Below are 16,941 nucleotides of genomic sequence, written 5' to 3' on the forward strand. Positions count from 1 at the left end.
CTTCTTGTATGATTCGCTACTTTACCAATGCAGATATTATACAAAGTAACAATGGAGTCTGCTGGGCTAACTACTTAATGATAACACTGATTTTAAATAATCTCAAGTAATTTTTAATGTAACATGCACCACATTGGCCAGCAAATAAACTATACCAGTATTCCTATCATGAGCCAATATTAGCCGATAATGCTGGCCACCTGATGTATTGGTCAGGGTCTACAAACTGGAATCAAACACTCACACTCTTAAAATAAGGATAGTGGTGCAGTGGTATTATTGTTGGTGTTACTCCTTCCACTCTCTCTGCACTGCTTTTGCAAATAAAGAATTCGACATTTGACAAAGTCCCAACTAGAATGAATTGTCCATCAGAGTGTTTTCTGTCAAACAGACTTGGTTGAAACTTGGTTGCAGTCTTATTGAATCCATAAGTGGTGTAGTATTGAAAGGCCAGTGGCATGTGGTTTCCCTCATGATGCATCTAAGACATTTACATGGAAATATTTTGGATCTCTGAGCTCTGTAATTAAAACCGACATTGTAGTTTCAAGCCCTTAGGAGACGCTATTTTTTATTGTTTTGCGCAACGGTTATGGCGTCTCCAGGTTCGAATCAGCCAACCCTCTGATCTTCCCCGTGTCTTGCGCAAGGCTGTGCGTTTTCCACTGGGCTAATGACGGCTTTGCATAAGACGGACACATAAAAGGGAAACTTGTTTCTTTTATCAGCTGGGAGCCTCAATGGTCAGATGAATGCAGGAATGTGCGTGGAAGCGTTTACTCAGTCTGGAGAAAGGGCTGGGTGTTTTGAAATTTCAGTCTTTTCTAGAGTTTAACTCTTCACTATCACTGTGGTCTCTACTTGCCCTTTTGCCTTTTTTTTAAAAAAATACTTTTGCATAATATTTTTGCCTTTACTTTCTCTTCTGACTTCTATCCCTCCTTCCATCCACTGACACAACACACACATTCACTCTCTCTCTCTCTCTCTCTCTCTCTCTCTGTCATCTTTGAACACACATACACATCTTCATTCCCTACCATTCTCTGATTTTATGTTCTGCATCACACATCTTTACATTCATTTCCACTTCTATGCATGTACTGTATTTCTGTCCTTTTTTCCCAACACATTTACAGTTTTGTTGTCATTTATTTTCTGTTATAAGGTTCAATTGGAACGTATATTTTTCCTTATTGCCTTATAGTCCCTGAGGGGCATATTACTTTCCAGCTTTAAAAAAATTGGCATGCGGCATCAAAGGATGAAAGAAAATGACATAATATGACATCAGGTACATATATCAAATAATGTAAGAATATAGAGGCCTATTGTGTTTTAATCTCCCATCTTCCACAGTGTGTTCATTCTATGTTTAATCATGTTTAAACACGCATAGGGTATGAATAAACTGTAACCTCTCTGTATTCCTTTGCACTGTACAGGAGATTCAGAGCCTGCTGACCAACTGGAAAGGCCCTGATCTGATTGGCTATGGAGAGCTGGTTCTAGAGGGAACATTCCGTCTGCAGCGGGCCAAGAACGAGAGAACCCTCTTCCTGTTTGACAAGCTCCTGCTCATCACCAAGAAACGAGAGGAAACGTATACGTACAAGGCCCACATCCTGGTCAGTCATGCACCACGAAACATGTTGTGGCCCCTTTTCTGCTTATATTAGTAACAGTAATTTTAATGCAAGACACTCTATTTAATTTTAATTGCATGATTCTCCTGCCCTTTGCAGTGCTGTAACCTGATGCTGGTGGAAGTGATTCCAAAAGAACCACTGAGTTTCAGTGTGTTCCACTACAAAAACCCCAAACTACAGCACACAGTCCAGGTATACCACAAGCACACACGGGAATAAAGTCAGTCATCATACTGTGAATGTAATTACACGCTCTGTTTAAACTATATAGCTACCGGTAGCATGGAACAAGAGTGCAATTAGAAACTGTGACCACTCTTTACACAGGCATCTCTCTGTTTTGTAGAGCGGCCAAACTCACCACACCGAAGTGTTCAGGCATGTCTAGAAGCTAATGGCAGCCATTGTTGTTTCTTAACCATAGTGTTTTTGACAAGCAACTGAGAAAAGAAAAGATAATCTGTGTTACGTAAAGAAAGCCTCGGAAGAATACAAGGCATGCTCCAAATTTTTAGGGTTTATCCTAATCTTCTAAAACTCCTTTTTAACTTTGCATGTCTAATTGCTGCCTCTTATCTTCTCCTTCTGTGCTGTGTTGTGCTCTGCCCCCAGGCAAAATCGCAGCAGGACAAGCGCATGTGGATCTTACACCTCAAGAGACTCATACTTGAAAACCATCCGGCCAAAATCCCTGCCAAGGTAAGAGCAGTTAGTCTTCTCCTGACAGCTCCCTCTCTTTCTGAATACTCGCTGATGTAGTAAACAGACTCTGAGTGGGATGTGTTGGAACTGTCACTCCCTGTTGCCCACTTTAGCTCTCCTTCTTTTACATCTTTTTCTCATTACAATTTCTTTTTTCCTTCACTTTTCCCCAGTGCTTTAGATTCTTCCAGTTTTAATTTTTGTCAACACCACAATCCCTCTTCTGTCTCTTCATCTTTGCTCTTTGGCCAAGTGCAAGTGGAAAATTATGTTGTTGGTGGGTTGCTGAGAAGGTTCTTTGTAACTGCATGGAGGGGATTGATTGTAGAAGTTGTTCATCACTGTTCAGTAAAGATTGTGCTGTGGTGCCACCTAGTGGTAAAACCTATGTTTAATCCTGAAAGAAAATTGTGTTGATCCCTCACTCATTTCACCTTTTATAATTTGTATCCTAGGCCAAGCAAGCCATTTTGGAGATGGATGCTATGCGTAAGTTTGCATTGATTAAAAAAATATTTCGTCACATGTACCATTTTTTATCTCTCATTTACATGTTGAGTAATATCTCACTCCTTATTTCTCCAGATCATCCAGGGTTTCACTACAGCCCTGATGGTGACAAGAAGGATTCCCCTCAAACCAAGGAGGGCCCAACCCCACGTAGGGCACGCAGGAAGGGTGAGAGATGTAAAATTTACTGAATTTGTACGTATTTACTTTCATTAATAATAAATTAATTAACAATTAATTTCCTTGTTTCTCCCCAGAACCTCTGTCCAAATTACTAAAAAATGCAAAGCATAGTGGTGCAAACACAGATGGCCAAAAGGTGAGATATGAACACAGATGATGAACAAATCAAGGTTGAGGAACATGAGCATACACATGCATAACACACACGCACATACTCACAGATATTATTTAATGACACTCTTGCAACCCACTCCTTTCCAGCGGACAAGTCTAGGTGCCACCCTGCTCTCTCCAGTGTCCCAGCTGGCTCTGGGCACAATTGGGCGCAGCCGCAGCCTTATCAACCAATCACAGGAGTCCCTGGACCCTGGTGATCACTATGACCATAGTGACAGAGAGGAAGGGGAGGAGCCACATCAGCAAGACGCCGATGATGAGGATGATAGTGGTCTGGTGAGTTGAAACCTAACTAAAATGAGGTTTAGACCATACACTAAATTATATCTAAAGAGCAACCAAACCTGATGTGGCAAAAAATGGTGAGAAGTCAGGTGGCCTGTGTTTAATGTCACCCTCAAGAGAATACAACAGGTGGTGACATCACCTGCCACCAAAGACCAGCCACCCTACTGATCACCATTAGATGTAATGCTTCACACAGATTTTTGTTCTGGATGTGGTTACTCATTCAATATATTTCACTGGCATACATGACATCTAAATTAGAATCTGTTAATTTGATGTCTCAACCTCTTTACTCCCAGATCCTAGTGTTTATGTGATTTGCCTTTCAGGGAGGAAAAAGGCTGCGAGTCCCTGGCAAAAGCAGCAGGAAGAGGCTGAATCCTCAGGCCTCGGTTGATAGCATAGAACAGTGGAAAGCCTTCAATATGAGCCCGTCAGACCTACAGGTAGCAAATCACAGATGCATAGTGGTGCATGAGAAGTCCACTTATGTTGTTGTTTTTATTTTTGTACACTTGCTGTACCTGTCTGAAAGCCATTTCATATACAGCTCCATGTTAAACAAATGACTTTATTCTGCTTTCCTGTACCTTTCCTCAGAGAGCCAGAGAAACCCTAGTGAGGGAGGGAAGCCACCACCCACCACTTCTCAGGACACCTAATGTGACGGAGGAACCTCCAGACACCCCTATTCCCTCCTTACTAGTCACAGGAACTGACCACCAAGTGAGGAACATTTGGGCAGACCACCGAGCTCGCAGGGCCATGTTCCCCACCCGCCAACGCACCATGCAGCCCGATGATGAAGATGAGGACATCTACCAGATGTTTGTGCCCACTGAACCCACTGGACCAGAACCAGAAACACCTACAGAGATGCCAGATGTCCCCTCATCACCCAGGTCAGCTCGGCCCTGCAGCTGGCATGTGGAACAGGTGCCCATTGTGCAGATAGACCCTCCACCCAATGGGAGCAGAGTTCTGCGAAGGGCAAGCAGTGTGGGGGAGAAGGCTACAGAGACCCGACAAAGCCCTGATGATGATCAGTCCGGTCACAGCAACCTGGAAGTGATCCATACTGAATCATCCAGCAATGAGATATCTGGATCATCCTCAGCAGAGCAGCTTACAATAGATGATATTGAAAATGTGTATGACAACATCAGCTATGAGGACCTGAAGAGCATGGGTCTGATCAGAAGGGACCAGAAAGAGCGGCAGTCACTGAAGGAGACATCGAAAGACACACAGGGTTCCCGGAGCCAGGCCGCGCTGGTACTAGATGCTCCAGAGGTTTCAGGGTCCGCAGAGCCCATGATCGAACCAGACAGTTCTTCTGAGAGCAACCGGTCCTCCACACAGGATGGTGCACCATTTGGAACATGTGACCTCAAGATAGAGGAGGAAAACATCTATGACACCATCTGTTTCAGGGAGTCTCCACTGCCGGAGATTAAGATAATGAATGAAGAGAACAAACTGGAACAAGAGCGGGACAGTCTGCTGGCCTCTGAACCTGATCTGACTGAAAGCCTTGGGGGGTTTGTGTCTGAGGAGAGCCTCCATTTTGGAGAGGATGAAGGGCCAAATGTACCCCATCCTGTTCCATGTTCTTCAGAGCCAGATTATTCCTCCTCATCTGCTTCTGAGACATTTTCCCAACAATTACACACAGGGGATAAAATGTCAGAGCAGGTCGATGAAATCTGGAATGACCTGGAAAACTACATCAAGAACAATGAGAAGAAGGCCGACCGACTGCCTGCTGCCTTCCCTGTAAGTACCAGTGAGTCGCCTAAGAAGACCTCTTCCATAAAGAGCAGCCCTACAAAGAGTCCACCTGTAATTAGCCCTCAGGCAGCCAGCCCCCCTTCCAAGAGTCCCCCAGCACATCAGCCTAAACCCCCGTCTGTCTCCACGACACCATCTTTCACCATCCCAGTCATAAAGCTTCCTGACCCTCTAAATGAAGGTAACTCTGAAGAAGAAAGCCACTGCCCTCCTCCCCCCTCACTTCCCATGCCTGTTACTCCAGAGCCCCTCCCGGGCACAGTGAAGAGCATCCGCAATAGATTGGCTCGTCTCAGCAGCGGAAGTTTCCGCTTGGAGGATGATGATTTGGTGGAGCTTCCCCAACGTGGTGCCTCACAGAAGGAGAGCTCTCTCAAGGACCTACTGTTTCCTGGGGAGCTGGCAGGTTTGGATTCGCCCCTGGCCTCCTCCTCTCTCCTGCTGGGTGACTCTGTGGATTTGGAGCTGATGGACAAAACCAAGAACCGGGTGTTCCTGATGGCACGGCAGTACAGCCAGAAGATCAAGAAAGCCAATCAGCTGCTGCGCATGAGGAGCATGGACCCTGGTGATTCCTGTAGTCGGGCCAGAGCTGAAAAGAAGCAGAAAGACCTGGCAGCCATATTAGAGGAAAAGAAACAGGGAGGAGCAGCCATAGGTAACAGAAAATATTATGTTTAGCTCCGAATATGAAAATCTCTAATTTGGTATTATGTTGTTATGATATCTAATTTCTTTGTGGAGGAGGAGGTGATGTTTGTGAAATGTTCATTCTTATCCTCATGTTTGTATGAAAACGCCAGGAAAGATCTGCACAACAAAGACTAAACTGAAACATTTTGTTTGATACTGAACAATGGTAACATGCTATATTCACACCACTGTACCCCCTTGACATGACATTATTGTGTCCCTTCTTCCAGGTGCCAGGATAGCAGAGTACTCCCAGCTCTATGACCAGGTAATGTTTAAAGACCCTACTGGGCCAGGTGCCCAGACCTCCCCTGTGCCACACCACACCCATCCAGGGCTGCCATCCTCTCCGTCCATGCCTGAGACCTCCCTGGAGGAGGACTGGCTCCATGCCACCTACAGCAACGGAGAGCTGGCCAGCTTTGTCTCCTGGCCCAACGAGGTGGGGGAGGCACAAGCTTCTTCCACTCCGCAGCGCAGACTTACCACCGCCTGCTCCGTCCCTGCTCTCAAGACCCTCCCTCCCACTCCCACCACTGCACCATCCCAGAGATGGAGCACGTGCATGTCTGCACCCAGCGAAAAAGAGGAGCATGTGTACAGTTCCATTAAGAGACATCCTTCCTTTAATGCCCCCTCTTCGTCCTCCGCAATAACTTCCCAGCACAATCGCTGTCAGTCAGCCAGCTCTCTGGGTGACAAGCAGCAGGAGAACAACCAATCCGGATCCAAACGAAATGGACCAACTGTGGACCGATCCTCAGAGAGACTCCATGGCCCCAGTCTGGGCCGGGTAGGCCGGCAGAGCAGCCTGCCAGAGCGGTCCAGCCAGGGACATTCAGACCTCACCTTACACGATGGTCAGCAGGTGGTGGTCCTCAACCGGGCGTCTGCACTGAGCATCCTTACCGCTACTCAGAACTACCTGGCCAACTTCAAGGACAATGGGGACGATGACGATGACTATGTAGAGATCCGCTCTGAGGACGAGAGTGAGCAGGAAAAGGACAGGTCGGCACAGCGGAATGGCAGCTCAGCGGCTCTCACAGATCAGAACCGGGGTCTTGTCCAGTCCCAGAGTCTGCCGTGCACCCCAGTGCGCTCATGCAACCCCCTGAGCCCTCTGGAGCAAGAGCGTCTGGAGAAGTACCTGTGGAGCGAGCCACAGCAGAGCCAGCCCAAGATCGTCCAATCCCTGCGGGAGAAGTTCCAGTGTCTGAGCTCTAGTAGCTTTGCCTGACTCTTTATGACAACTGAAAGCCAAATAATAACTTACACCATATAGCAAGAAAAGGGACCCTCCAGCTTTGCCTGAATGCCCTGTGTCAACACCAAGACTCAGACCACAAAAAGCATACTAACACTCCTCAAAGCAATTATGTCACTCTTAATACAGATCAATACCAATTTCTTCCATTTTAGCCACTATTTGTAGTGAACTATGTGATGACCTATTTTTGCTGTTTCGTGGCTTCTGTCATGGTAAACATGTAATACCATTACCACCTGACTAATTCAAATGGTCAAACAGCCACATGTCAAACTGCATGTGAGCTGCCCTAGCACTTCCAGTTTCAAACTGTCTTCCATGCATGTTTCAAAGAATAAAAAAACAGTGACCTAAAAGAGGTCAAAGCAATCATTCTGTTATGTTGTATGCAAACCCATTCAACCTAAATGAATGTGTTCTAATATTTAAAGGGATGTGAAAGACATAACACTTTTATCACTTTACATGCCTCGTAGAGATAAATGGAGTTATTTGGATAGATTCTGCTGGAGTTACAGATAGAGGATTTGTACCAGTGAACTGCACTGTACAAATAGTCTGGCATATCTGTTACTGTTGATAAGAAGTGGGATCCTTTCCATGCCCAACATCAAATTCACAATGAATCAACATTAAACTGAAGTACAAGCATCAAGGATTTGATGTTCTGGACTCTGTGGAGGATTTTGACTCCCCACATTTTAGAGTACCTCTTCAAACATGATTTTAACAAAGCATTTTCTTTTAAATTATCGTTAAGGGTATCTTAACTGCATTTACAGCACTAGTTTATCTTAACCTGTATAGGAGAGATGATCCACATAAATCATTTTCAGCTGATGGCTAGTGTTTTTAATTGCGCTTACACTATCAAACAGTTCTGAACAAGCAGCTTTACAAATTTGCAGTTTGCTACTCAGGATAGAAATTTAGCATTATTTACAGCTTATTAGCAATAATAGTAACAAAAATAATGCAACTCTAAAGGAAATTATGTTGGTTATTATGAGATCCACTTGGCTGAATATAACTAACAGAGGGCATGTACAAAGCGTAGACCTTCAAGTCTGTTTGAAGTTACTGTATTTCTCTTTACCACCTTTGTCATCAATAGGGTGTCATGCTTTAAAATCAAGACAAGATGCTGATAACGTCAGATATTCTGTAAGCAGCTGTAGGACTTCGTATTTATTTTGAATCTGTGAGCAAATTGGAAATATTTTTAAGTACATTGGTCCGGGGCATCCATTCTGCAGACTGAAATGTGCATCTAAAAAGTGGATTTTTTTTTAATCTTACTAATTTTAAACTTTGTTTTTAAGAGGGACCATGGAGGACAGCATTAAGGCGAGTTAGTTAAAAGACTACAGTACTGTATTTGGTGTACATTTCATGTATTGTTTTTAAACTCAAATGAATAGTCAACTGTTTGTATATTTTGTTTACTTGTCACACTACTGATGTTGCATACACTCCACCCACCTCAGCACACATTCACCAAAAGTCATTAGAAAAATGATCAAAACTAGTTTGAAGGTTCTCAATCAAATAAATAATGTTCACGCAACACAATTATTTTCTTTTCCCCCATGAAGTAATACTAGTATTTACAACACACAACGTTCAGTTTTGAACAAGTCACTTAAAATGTCTTATTTATTTGAACGCATCCCTGTTATTTACCCTCTTATCACTGTTACTACAAGTCACAAACAGTTTGTAAATTAAAGTAAAATGTATTTATTAAAAGACGGATTTATTCTGATTTAGGGACGCTTGCTAAATTTGAATCAAATACTGTGAATGTTGTCAAAAACGTTATTCTCTATCACGCACTGTTTCTCAATACCAGTTCCTTATCACAATATTACATAAAGAGGTGAAATGCACAACATCATGGCCTACTGTTCATACCAAGAAATATGCATCAGAAACAATTCAAGAATATGAAGTATGTTGCATTTTTATGTTCTCGTTATATATTTTTGTCCTCTTTCACTGGTGGGGATTGTCAGTCTTCATTGACTCTTTTTTGCACTTTTCTTTCTTTTTTACATTTTACTTGTAAACACTTTGTAAAGATGTACATTTTAGGAAAGTTATTCTTGTATGCCATAGGTATGCTTTATAATGCTTTAATGTTTAAGTTAAGTGTACTGTATTTTTTTAACTGCCTAGTTGTCATTGCTCAAGAAAACAATGTATCAGAGGTGATAAATAAATTCAAATTAAACTAAATGTATGTATTGGTTATCACTGAACAAAAATGTTGTTCACGACAATGCATATGATTCATACCATCCAATGACCATTCAGAAATGTATAATTGTCTGAAGGACAAATGCTACATATAATTATTATGTGCTCGCCTTTAGTAACACATCTTATACTCTTGCATGCTTCTTATTATTGTGGCTACTTCTGGACAAATTTTTAGTGCACTCCTCCTACCACAGTTTTTGCACTACACCCACACACCAAACATAAAAAAATTGTGGCCTGACAAGAGTGCTATTACTTCTCTAAGCCAGTGGTTCCCAACCCAGTCCTCAGGACCCCCTGTCCTGGAGGTTTTTGTTTCAGCTCTACTCTTTCACACCATTTAAGGGCTTCATGCTGATTGGCTGAAACAGATCTACCCGAAGACGGCATGCATGAAGGTGCAAGGGCCTTAATTGGATCAGGTGTGAAAGAGTAGAGCTGAAACAAAAACCTCCAGGACAGGCGGTACTTGAGGACTGGGTTGGGAACCACTGCTCTAAGCAATCCAACTTACTGATTTTTTGCTATTCCAGTTTACACATAAATTTTGGCCCATTAGAAATGAATGGGCGAATTTTTGTGAAGCTGTACATTGCACAGATTTTGCACTACATGCACATAACAAATACAAAAAAAAAAAAAAAAAAAAAAAACCTGTTGTTGAGAAGTAGGGTGTCACTTTTTGTTGCAATCTGACTTACTGTTTTTTGCAATTGCAGAGTAAATGCACATTTTTGGATGCAACACGCAGGAATGGGAAAACAGCTGAACACCATGCATTTTCCAGCCCTCACAGCTCCCTCATACTTTCCCCTACAAACTCGATTTGAAGCAGGTCAGCACAAGTGGAAGTTGATGGGTAGAAAATACCATCTTAATATCTGTTGTAGTTTGGTAGAAAACACAGTGTGAGTTTGCAAAACATTTCAAATTATTAACCCCCCTACCCTGGCTCAGTATTTTTTTTTCCCACTAAAATGTCCCAAATACGCCATTGTAAGTTTTTCTGAAATCATTTTGTAAAGTTGTAGAATTTTACATCAAAGCTATTCAGAGAACCAAGACAGCCAAATTCTGACTGCGGTATCACTGCTGTGATGCCATATTGCAGCTAAGCTCAGCAGGACTATACTGCCATCCTGTGGATTCAGGTGGAACTGTCAGATTCAAGTGAAGGATTGAAATGGGTTTTTTTTGTGTGTTCTGTCTTAGATCAGCAAAATTTCTTTGCTGATTAGTCATAAGTAAGTATTGTTTTACTGATCAAGTAGGGGGTTTCATAATGAGTACTCAAACTCTTGTTCACGTCCTTATCTGAGATTTAGAATATCTGATAAAGACATCAACAACCAATAAATGTGTACCTCTGGGTAACCTTAAACCTGCTACAGACTTCACTGATCAATGTCCAACAGCTGCTGCCATAGTGGGTTTAACATTTGACATGTAAAACTTCCATTTAGATTATCACATTCATATAACAGAATCTATGCAACTCAGTGTAACATCCAGAGTTAACAGCTGATATGTTCTGTAGACACACTCATCACTGCTGGTGTGAGTGCAAGACTCACATCACCACTCGATGTCATCTCATTTTTTTTTTTTTAAACTCACATGCTCACTGCTAAAATCACGAATCCTTTTGTCTTAGGCAAGCTTTGTGTTTGTGATCAAAGTTTCACACTAATTGACTCGATTCATTTTCTAGTCACATTTGATTTATTTGATACTGCGTCTCTGTAAATCTCTAAAAAACAAAACAAAACAAAACAAAACACTAAAATGTCTCAGTTTTCAACATTCACGACCTCATTGTCCCGGTTTTTCGCTATTCACTCCCGCAATTCAAACCGAACACACACACACACACACACACACACACACACACACACACACACACACACACACACACACACACACACACACACACACATTTACATAGCAAACATGTTAAGGGTTTTCTGCTGAATCCACTGGTGCCAAAAGGTATCTAACAATCAGTACACGTTACATTACACCGATGCGATGCTTGTGTTTTGCGCTTACTTGAGTTATTATTCGGTTTTCAAATAAACCAGGTTTGGTTTTGGTTTTTTGGAGCCAAACCAGTTGTTGGTGTGCTGGGGCGCTGTCCATGGTCCTGCCCAGACTGCAGCGCTGCTTCAAAGTCTCACCTGTCCTGTCTGTCTGTCTCACCTGTGTTGCTATTTTGGTGATATGATGCACAGCATCTTACTTGCTACGGACGGTATGTTCTCTCTTGCCTTAAACGGACACACACAGGGAACTTTCCATGGGAAAACTGGGCTGAATTAACATGCAGTTGTGTGTAGTCCCGTCAGCAAAGGCATGTCATTGTTTCTTCTGCTTAAAAAAAATATCCGAACAGCTTGTAGTCTCCACAGCTGTCTCCAGCTAGCGTGGCAACTCACGTGTGATTCTATGACGTAATACCATAGGCCGTGATGTCACGTGTATGCTTCGATTACGTCAGAAACAAACTGCATATAAGTCGGTTCCTCTGAGTCTTTGATTGGGAGTCTGTAAAATCTTTTCTGGTTGTTACAAGCTCACACACCACTCTCACACACAACCATGGAGACCCAAACTCCAGACCACCTGAACCCCCAGCCCAAAGCAGGGGATGGTGCCAACCCCCAGCCCACAGCAGGGGGCGGTGCCAACCTCCAGCCCACAGCAGGGGGCGGTGCCAACCCCCAGCCCACAGCAGGGGGTGGAGCACATCAGAAACCCACAGGGAAGAAGCCTGTGGGTACCACGGATAATGTCCGTGGGCCACAGACCAGACTCCGACAGCCCAAAGCCCCAGCTGAAATCCTGGTTAAGGTGCCAAACCACAGGGAACAGCAGGGTGCTGGGCCCGAGGAGCGCAGAGTCACACTGAAGCCTGCCAAAAAGCAGAGCGACCCGGCTATGACCACCCAGCCTAACGATACCACCCACCCTGACGAATCAATGGCAGACATTGTCTTGCTCATTGATTCAAATGGGAAATTCGTTCAGGAAAACAGGCTTTTTCCTACACACAAGGTCGAGAAACGATGGTGTCCAAACATCAAAGCAGCCTTGGACATGCTGACTGAGACTTGCCTTGGCTCACCAAGCCATATCCTCATTCACACAGGCACACATGACCTGGTGAAACAGCAGGATAAACTGGCATTCTCTTTCAGAGGTGTCATTAAAAAGGCTCATCGCCAATTCCCTGCGTCTAAGATAGTGGTGTCCACTCTGCTACCAAGAACAGATGTGGACCTACAGATCATTGAGAGGGTCAATCGGAGCATCTTGACAGATTGTGAAAAATGGCCAAATGTGCATGCGGTCTGTCACCCCTCTCTGACGACAGAGGATCTCTTTGACCATGTCCACCTTCACAGGAGTGCGGTGTCAGTGTTTGCGAAAGCACTCAAGGATGTCGCACTGGACAGACGACCTGCGAGGGTGATCATGGTTCAGGAGGAAAATGACGCTGCCTACAGGATTGCTGCAGAGCAAAACACCACTCAGCAGGACAATCTCCAGGCTGCAGAGCAGGACATCCCATCGTCTCCCTCTCCTCTCCAACAGCCTAGCGCTCCTGCAGAAATCCTGGCCACAGAGCCAAACACTGGAGGACAGCAGGCTAAGGAGGAAGGTGTCTGCAAAGAGACACAGGTCGCTGAGAAAAAAATCAAAGAGCTCCAGCTTGAACTTCAAAGAACCCTCCAAGTTGCAGACCAGCAGGCCATTAAGATGAAGGCTTGTGAGGAGGAGCTGGAGGCACTTCGTCATGAAATGATCCAACTCAAACAAACAGCCCTCACACAGCAAGCCTCAAACAGCCAAAATGCAGCCACCTCTGAGGAAACAGTCTTCAAACTCCAGGAGAAGGACCTGAGTGAGAAGAGTGCTGTCCTCAAAGTTCAACAGTTGGAGAACACCCTGGAACAGGAGAAGAACAACGTCCAGATGATCCAGGACAAACTCCTGGCCGAACAACAGGATAAGCAGGAAAAAGCTGAAGCTGCCAGCAAAGAGATCGCCGCCCTCAATGAGGAGAAGACACAGCTGCAGACCCAACTCCAGCAGCTCCAGGAGGAGAGAACCTCCCTCCTCAAAGCCAGAGAGGAATTTGAGCAGGCCCAGAAAGAGAAAGAGCAGGAGTGGGCCAAGAAAGAGGCCAGCATGTTGGAGAGGATCACTGAGCTGGAGAAAAAGAAACCTCCAAGTGCAGCCAAAAAGTTCTGGAGGAGGGTAACCCGACCCTTCAGACGCCAGAAGAACACTGCAGCTGCACACTAACATCTGAGCTCACACACACACACACACACACACACACACACACACACACACACACACACACACACACCAATTTCCACCCCCGCCACCCCCAAAACCCTTCCACTGTCCCCAACCCTTTCCCTACTCAATAAAACAAACAAACAAACAAAAAAAATGAAATACCATATTGCTTATTATTAATTCTCTAGAATTACAAGCTCCACCACAGTCACCTGTGTGTGAAGTGAAAAATAAATGATTGTGTGGTTCAGTTTAAATGCTGTTAAAGACAGGTCTTACTCTCTCTCTCTTTCCCCAACCAAACTTTGAAGTGCAGTGACTGTTACTCTACATTTGTCTCAACTTAGAGTCACATCATAATGACCATGGTATGCTGAGGTTGCAGGTGACTTTTTTGTAGAAGCAATGCATTCATTCTTTGAAAAAAAAAGTGCTGAAGACAGTAGTAGCCATCTTGACTTGCAAAGTACATCACCATTTGCCAATTACTGTCTTGAAGAGTGTTACAATTTTAGGGGGGATTTTTCCTCTAAACAAGGGCACACAGAAACTCTAGATGTACATACACCACCTTGTTTCACAGGAGGAATAAGAGGTTACAAACTCAAGGTGCTTTATCCAAAAGGAAAGGCAGTGTGTGTCTCAACTGACTTTTTTCACTTTGTCATGCCTTTTTTAGTCATGCATCAATCTTTAAGTCATTCATTTACACCTCCTATCAAAGTATATAGTATCAACTGATACTGGTAAATGATTTAGCATTAGAAATTAAGAAAGCAAATTTAGTAATACCGATTGAAGATTTTAATTTAAGTATTCTTTTATATGCGGACGATATTGCTTTGGTGGCGGAAACTGAGGAGAATCTGCAGAAAATGTTGAATATTATGTGGTCATGGTGCAATAAATGGAGGTTGACCATCAACCATGAAAAAACACAAATTATACACTTCCGAAGGAAGTGGGAACAGCAGAGTAATCATGCTTTTGTTTTTGGTTCTATTTCTTTGAATTACACCCCCTATTATAAGTACCTGGGTTTTATTTTTGATGAATTTTTTAGTTTTTCTGAAGGAAGGAGAGCATTGTCAGACTCTGCAGGTAGAGCACTGGGAGCTGTGCTGAGTAAAACCAAGTCATGCCCAGATCTTGGCTTTGGTACATTTACAAAACTGTATAACTCTATGGTTGAATCAGTTTTGTTGTATGCAGCAGGAGTGTGGGGCTTTGAGGAGGCCAAGGAATGTAAGGCCATTCAGACGCGGGCCATAAGGTGTTTCCTTGGAGTGCACAAGTACACTACCAAGTTAGCTATTGAAGGAGATATGGGATGGGACAGCTGCCAAACAAAGCAGAGATGTGAAATGGTCAGATTGTGGAACCGCCTAACACAACTGCCAGAGGAGAGGCTCACTAGAAAGATTTTTAATTGGAGCAGAATGCACAATCATCCGTGGATAAGGGAAGTCTCTTTAATTTTTTCTATTACAGGGTTAAGTATATATTTTACGAATAATTTACAATGTAGCATAACTATTATTAAACAGAAATTGTCAATTAAATGTCAGGAGCAATGGGAGGTGGACATTTGGAAAAAACCCAAGCTAAGAAATTATGTCCAGTTTAAAGAGGAGTACGGCACTGAATCGTATGTTGCATCTAATTTGAGGAAAGGTCAAAGGTCACTCTGTGCCCAATTGAGAGCTGGCGTCTTGCCTCTGGCAGTTGAGGTGGGTAGGTATCAAGGGATACCAGAAGAACAGCGTTTGTGTACTTTATGCGATCTAGGTAATGTAGAGGACGAGTTACACTTTGTTTTTTATTGTCCATTGTATGCCAGCCTAAGAAATGTTTTATTTGAAAAAGTACAAACGAGGAATCCTGATTTGTTTTGGTTGTCCGAATTTAATATGCTAAGATGGCTGTTTGAAGAAGAGGTATTTGCTTTGGGTAAATTTTTGGAGAAAGCGTGGCAGCTGCGGTGGAGACAGCTATACCCGCATGTATGAATTGATGTATGTATTTACTTACTTTTGTTGGGAGTGTCTTATAAGCCCATGAGGGCTGGGCATTATTGTATGCAGGACACTTAAATAAAAAATATCTATCTATCTATCTATCTATGATACAAGAAAAACGGAAAATGCATCTATTGGTTTCCTGAAGATACAACTCACTTAAACGATGCTTTTTAAATGTGTCCTCCATTTTTCTGCTAACTTGTCATAAAAAATGTTCCCATTTCCATATTACAGTTGCAAGAAGAGTCATGTATAAGTCTAAAAGGACACAATTCATCAATTAACTATTAACTACTAATTAGTAAATAAATATATATTTCATAATAATTTGAACACTCATACAGAAGAAAGGAAAACAGCTAATTTTGCAGATTTAAATAGATATACATGAAATTTAATTTCAGTAGACAACATTTAGACAGTGCTTTGGCTTGCCAGACACTACATAATAGCTCATTTGATCAGAGATCACTGGCAATATTTCAATGCAAATTCATCAATGCACACTTATGTCTGGTATACATGGTAAACATGAGCGTAGCCTTCCATGTCAAAATCCTCTTTTTTTCTAGTAGAAATTTGCTTTAAAATGCTCTTCATTTTAATGTTGCATCCACACATACATATTATTCACCAACATTAGTTGTAGCCATAGTAGTAGTAGTGTAGTATGTAGTAACTTGAATTTACAACATGTGCTCACAGGCAATGGTAGGGCTAAACACTAGTGTGGTAATAAACTATGCAACATTGCTTACATTTTCATTTTTCATTTTCATTTTTACAGGCATTTTTTCGATACTGACTAAAACTCAGAGCACAGTGCATCTTTAAATGTCCGTTGGCACTGTTTAAAATCTGGATTCAATTAACCGACAGATTTCCAGTGGGACGGATTACCGTATAAAAAGAGAAACAAAATATTTAATAAAATGACATTAAGTGCTAGAAAACGAATTAGGTTTATGATTCTTACTTACTTAAAGCGGGGCTAAAAAAAAAAAAAAAAAAAAAAGCAGCTTGAATTTTGCCAAATCAACAGCAGAGGACGATCTTCACAAGTCAGAGGGCTGGTGAGGGCGGA

General features: G+C 42.8%; 1 protein-coding gene across 3 annotated transcripts in view; it reads left to right on the plus strand.

Moving 5' to 3' along the window:
• LOC115356199 (pleckstrin homology domain-containing family G member 1) overlaps positions 1-9,504 on the plus strand; it is a 76,716-nt gene extending 67,212 nt beyond the window's left edge. For 2 of the 3 annotated variants that reach the window (XM_030047266.1, XM_030047268.1), the window contains exons 8-17: positions 1,449-1,631; positions 1,749-1,844; positions 2,265-2,351; positions 2,810-2,843; positions 2,940-3,032; positions 3,122-3,183; positions 3,309-3,500; positions 3,842-3,958; positions 4,113-5,961; positions 6,227-9,504. In XM_030047266.1, the coding sequence (XP_029903126.1) occupies positions 1,449-1,631; positions 1,749-1,844; positions 2,265-2,351; positions 2,810-2,843; positions 2,940-3,032; positions 3,122-3,183; positions 3,309-3,500; positions 3,842-3,958; positions 4,113-5,961; positions 6,227-7,236 (3,723 nt within the window). In that variant the 3' untranslated portion in view covers positions 7,237-9,504. The remainder of the gene's footprint in view (positions 1-1,448; positions 1,632-1,748; positions 1,845-2,264; positions 2,352-2,809; positions 2,844-2,939; positions 3,033-3,121; positions 3,184-3,308; positions 3,501-3,841; positions 3,959-4,112; positions 5,962-6,226) is intronic. The other variant, XM_030047267.1, reaches the window with a different exon arrangement.
• Positions 9,505-16,941: the final 7,437 nt, after the last annotated feature.

Source organism: Myripristis murdjan, chromosome 24 (genome assembly GCF_902150065.1).
Source record: "Myripristis murdjan chromosome 24, fMyrMur1.1, whole genome shotgun sequence".
NCBI classification, from domain to species: domain Eukaryota; kingdom Metazoa; phylum Chordata; class Actinopteri; order Holocentriformes; family Holocentridae; genus Myripristis; species Myripristis murdjan.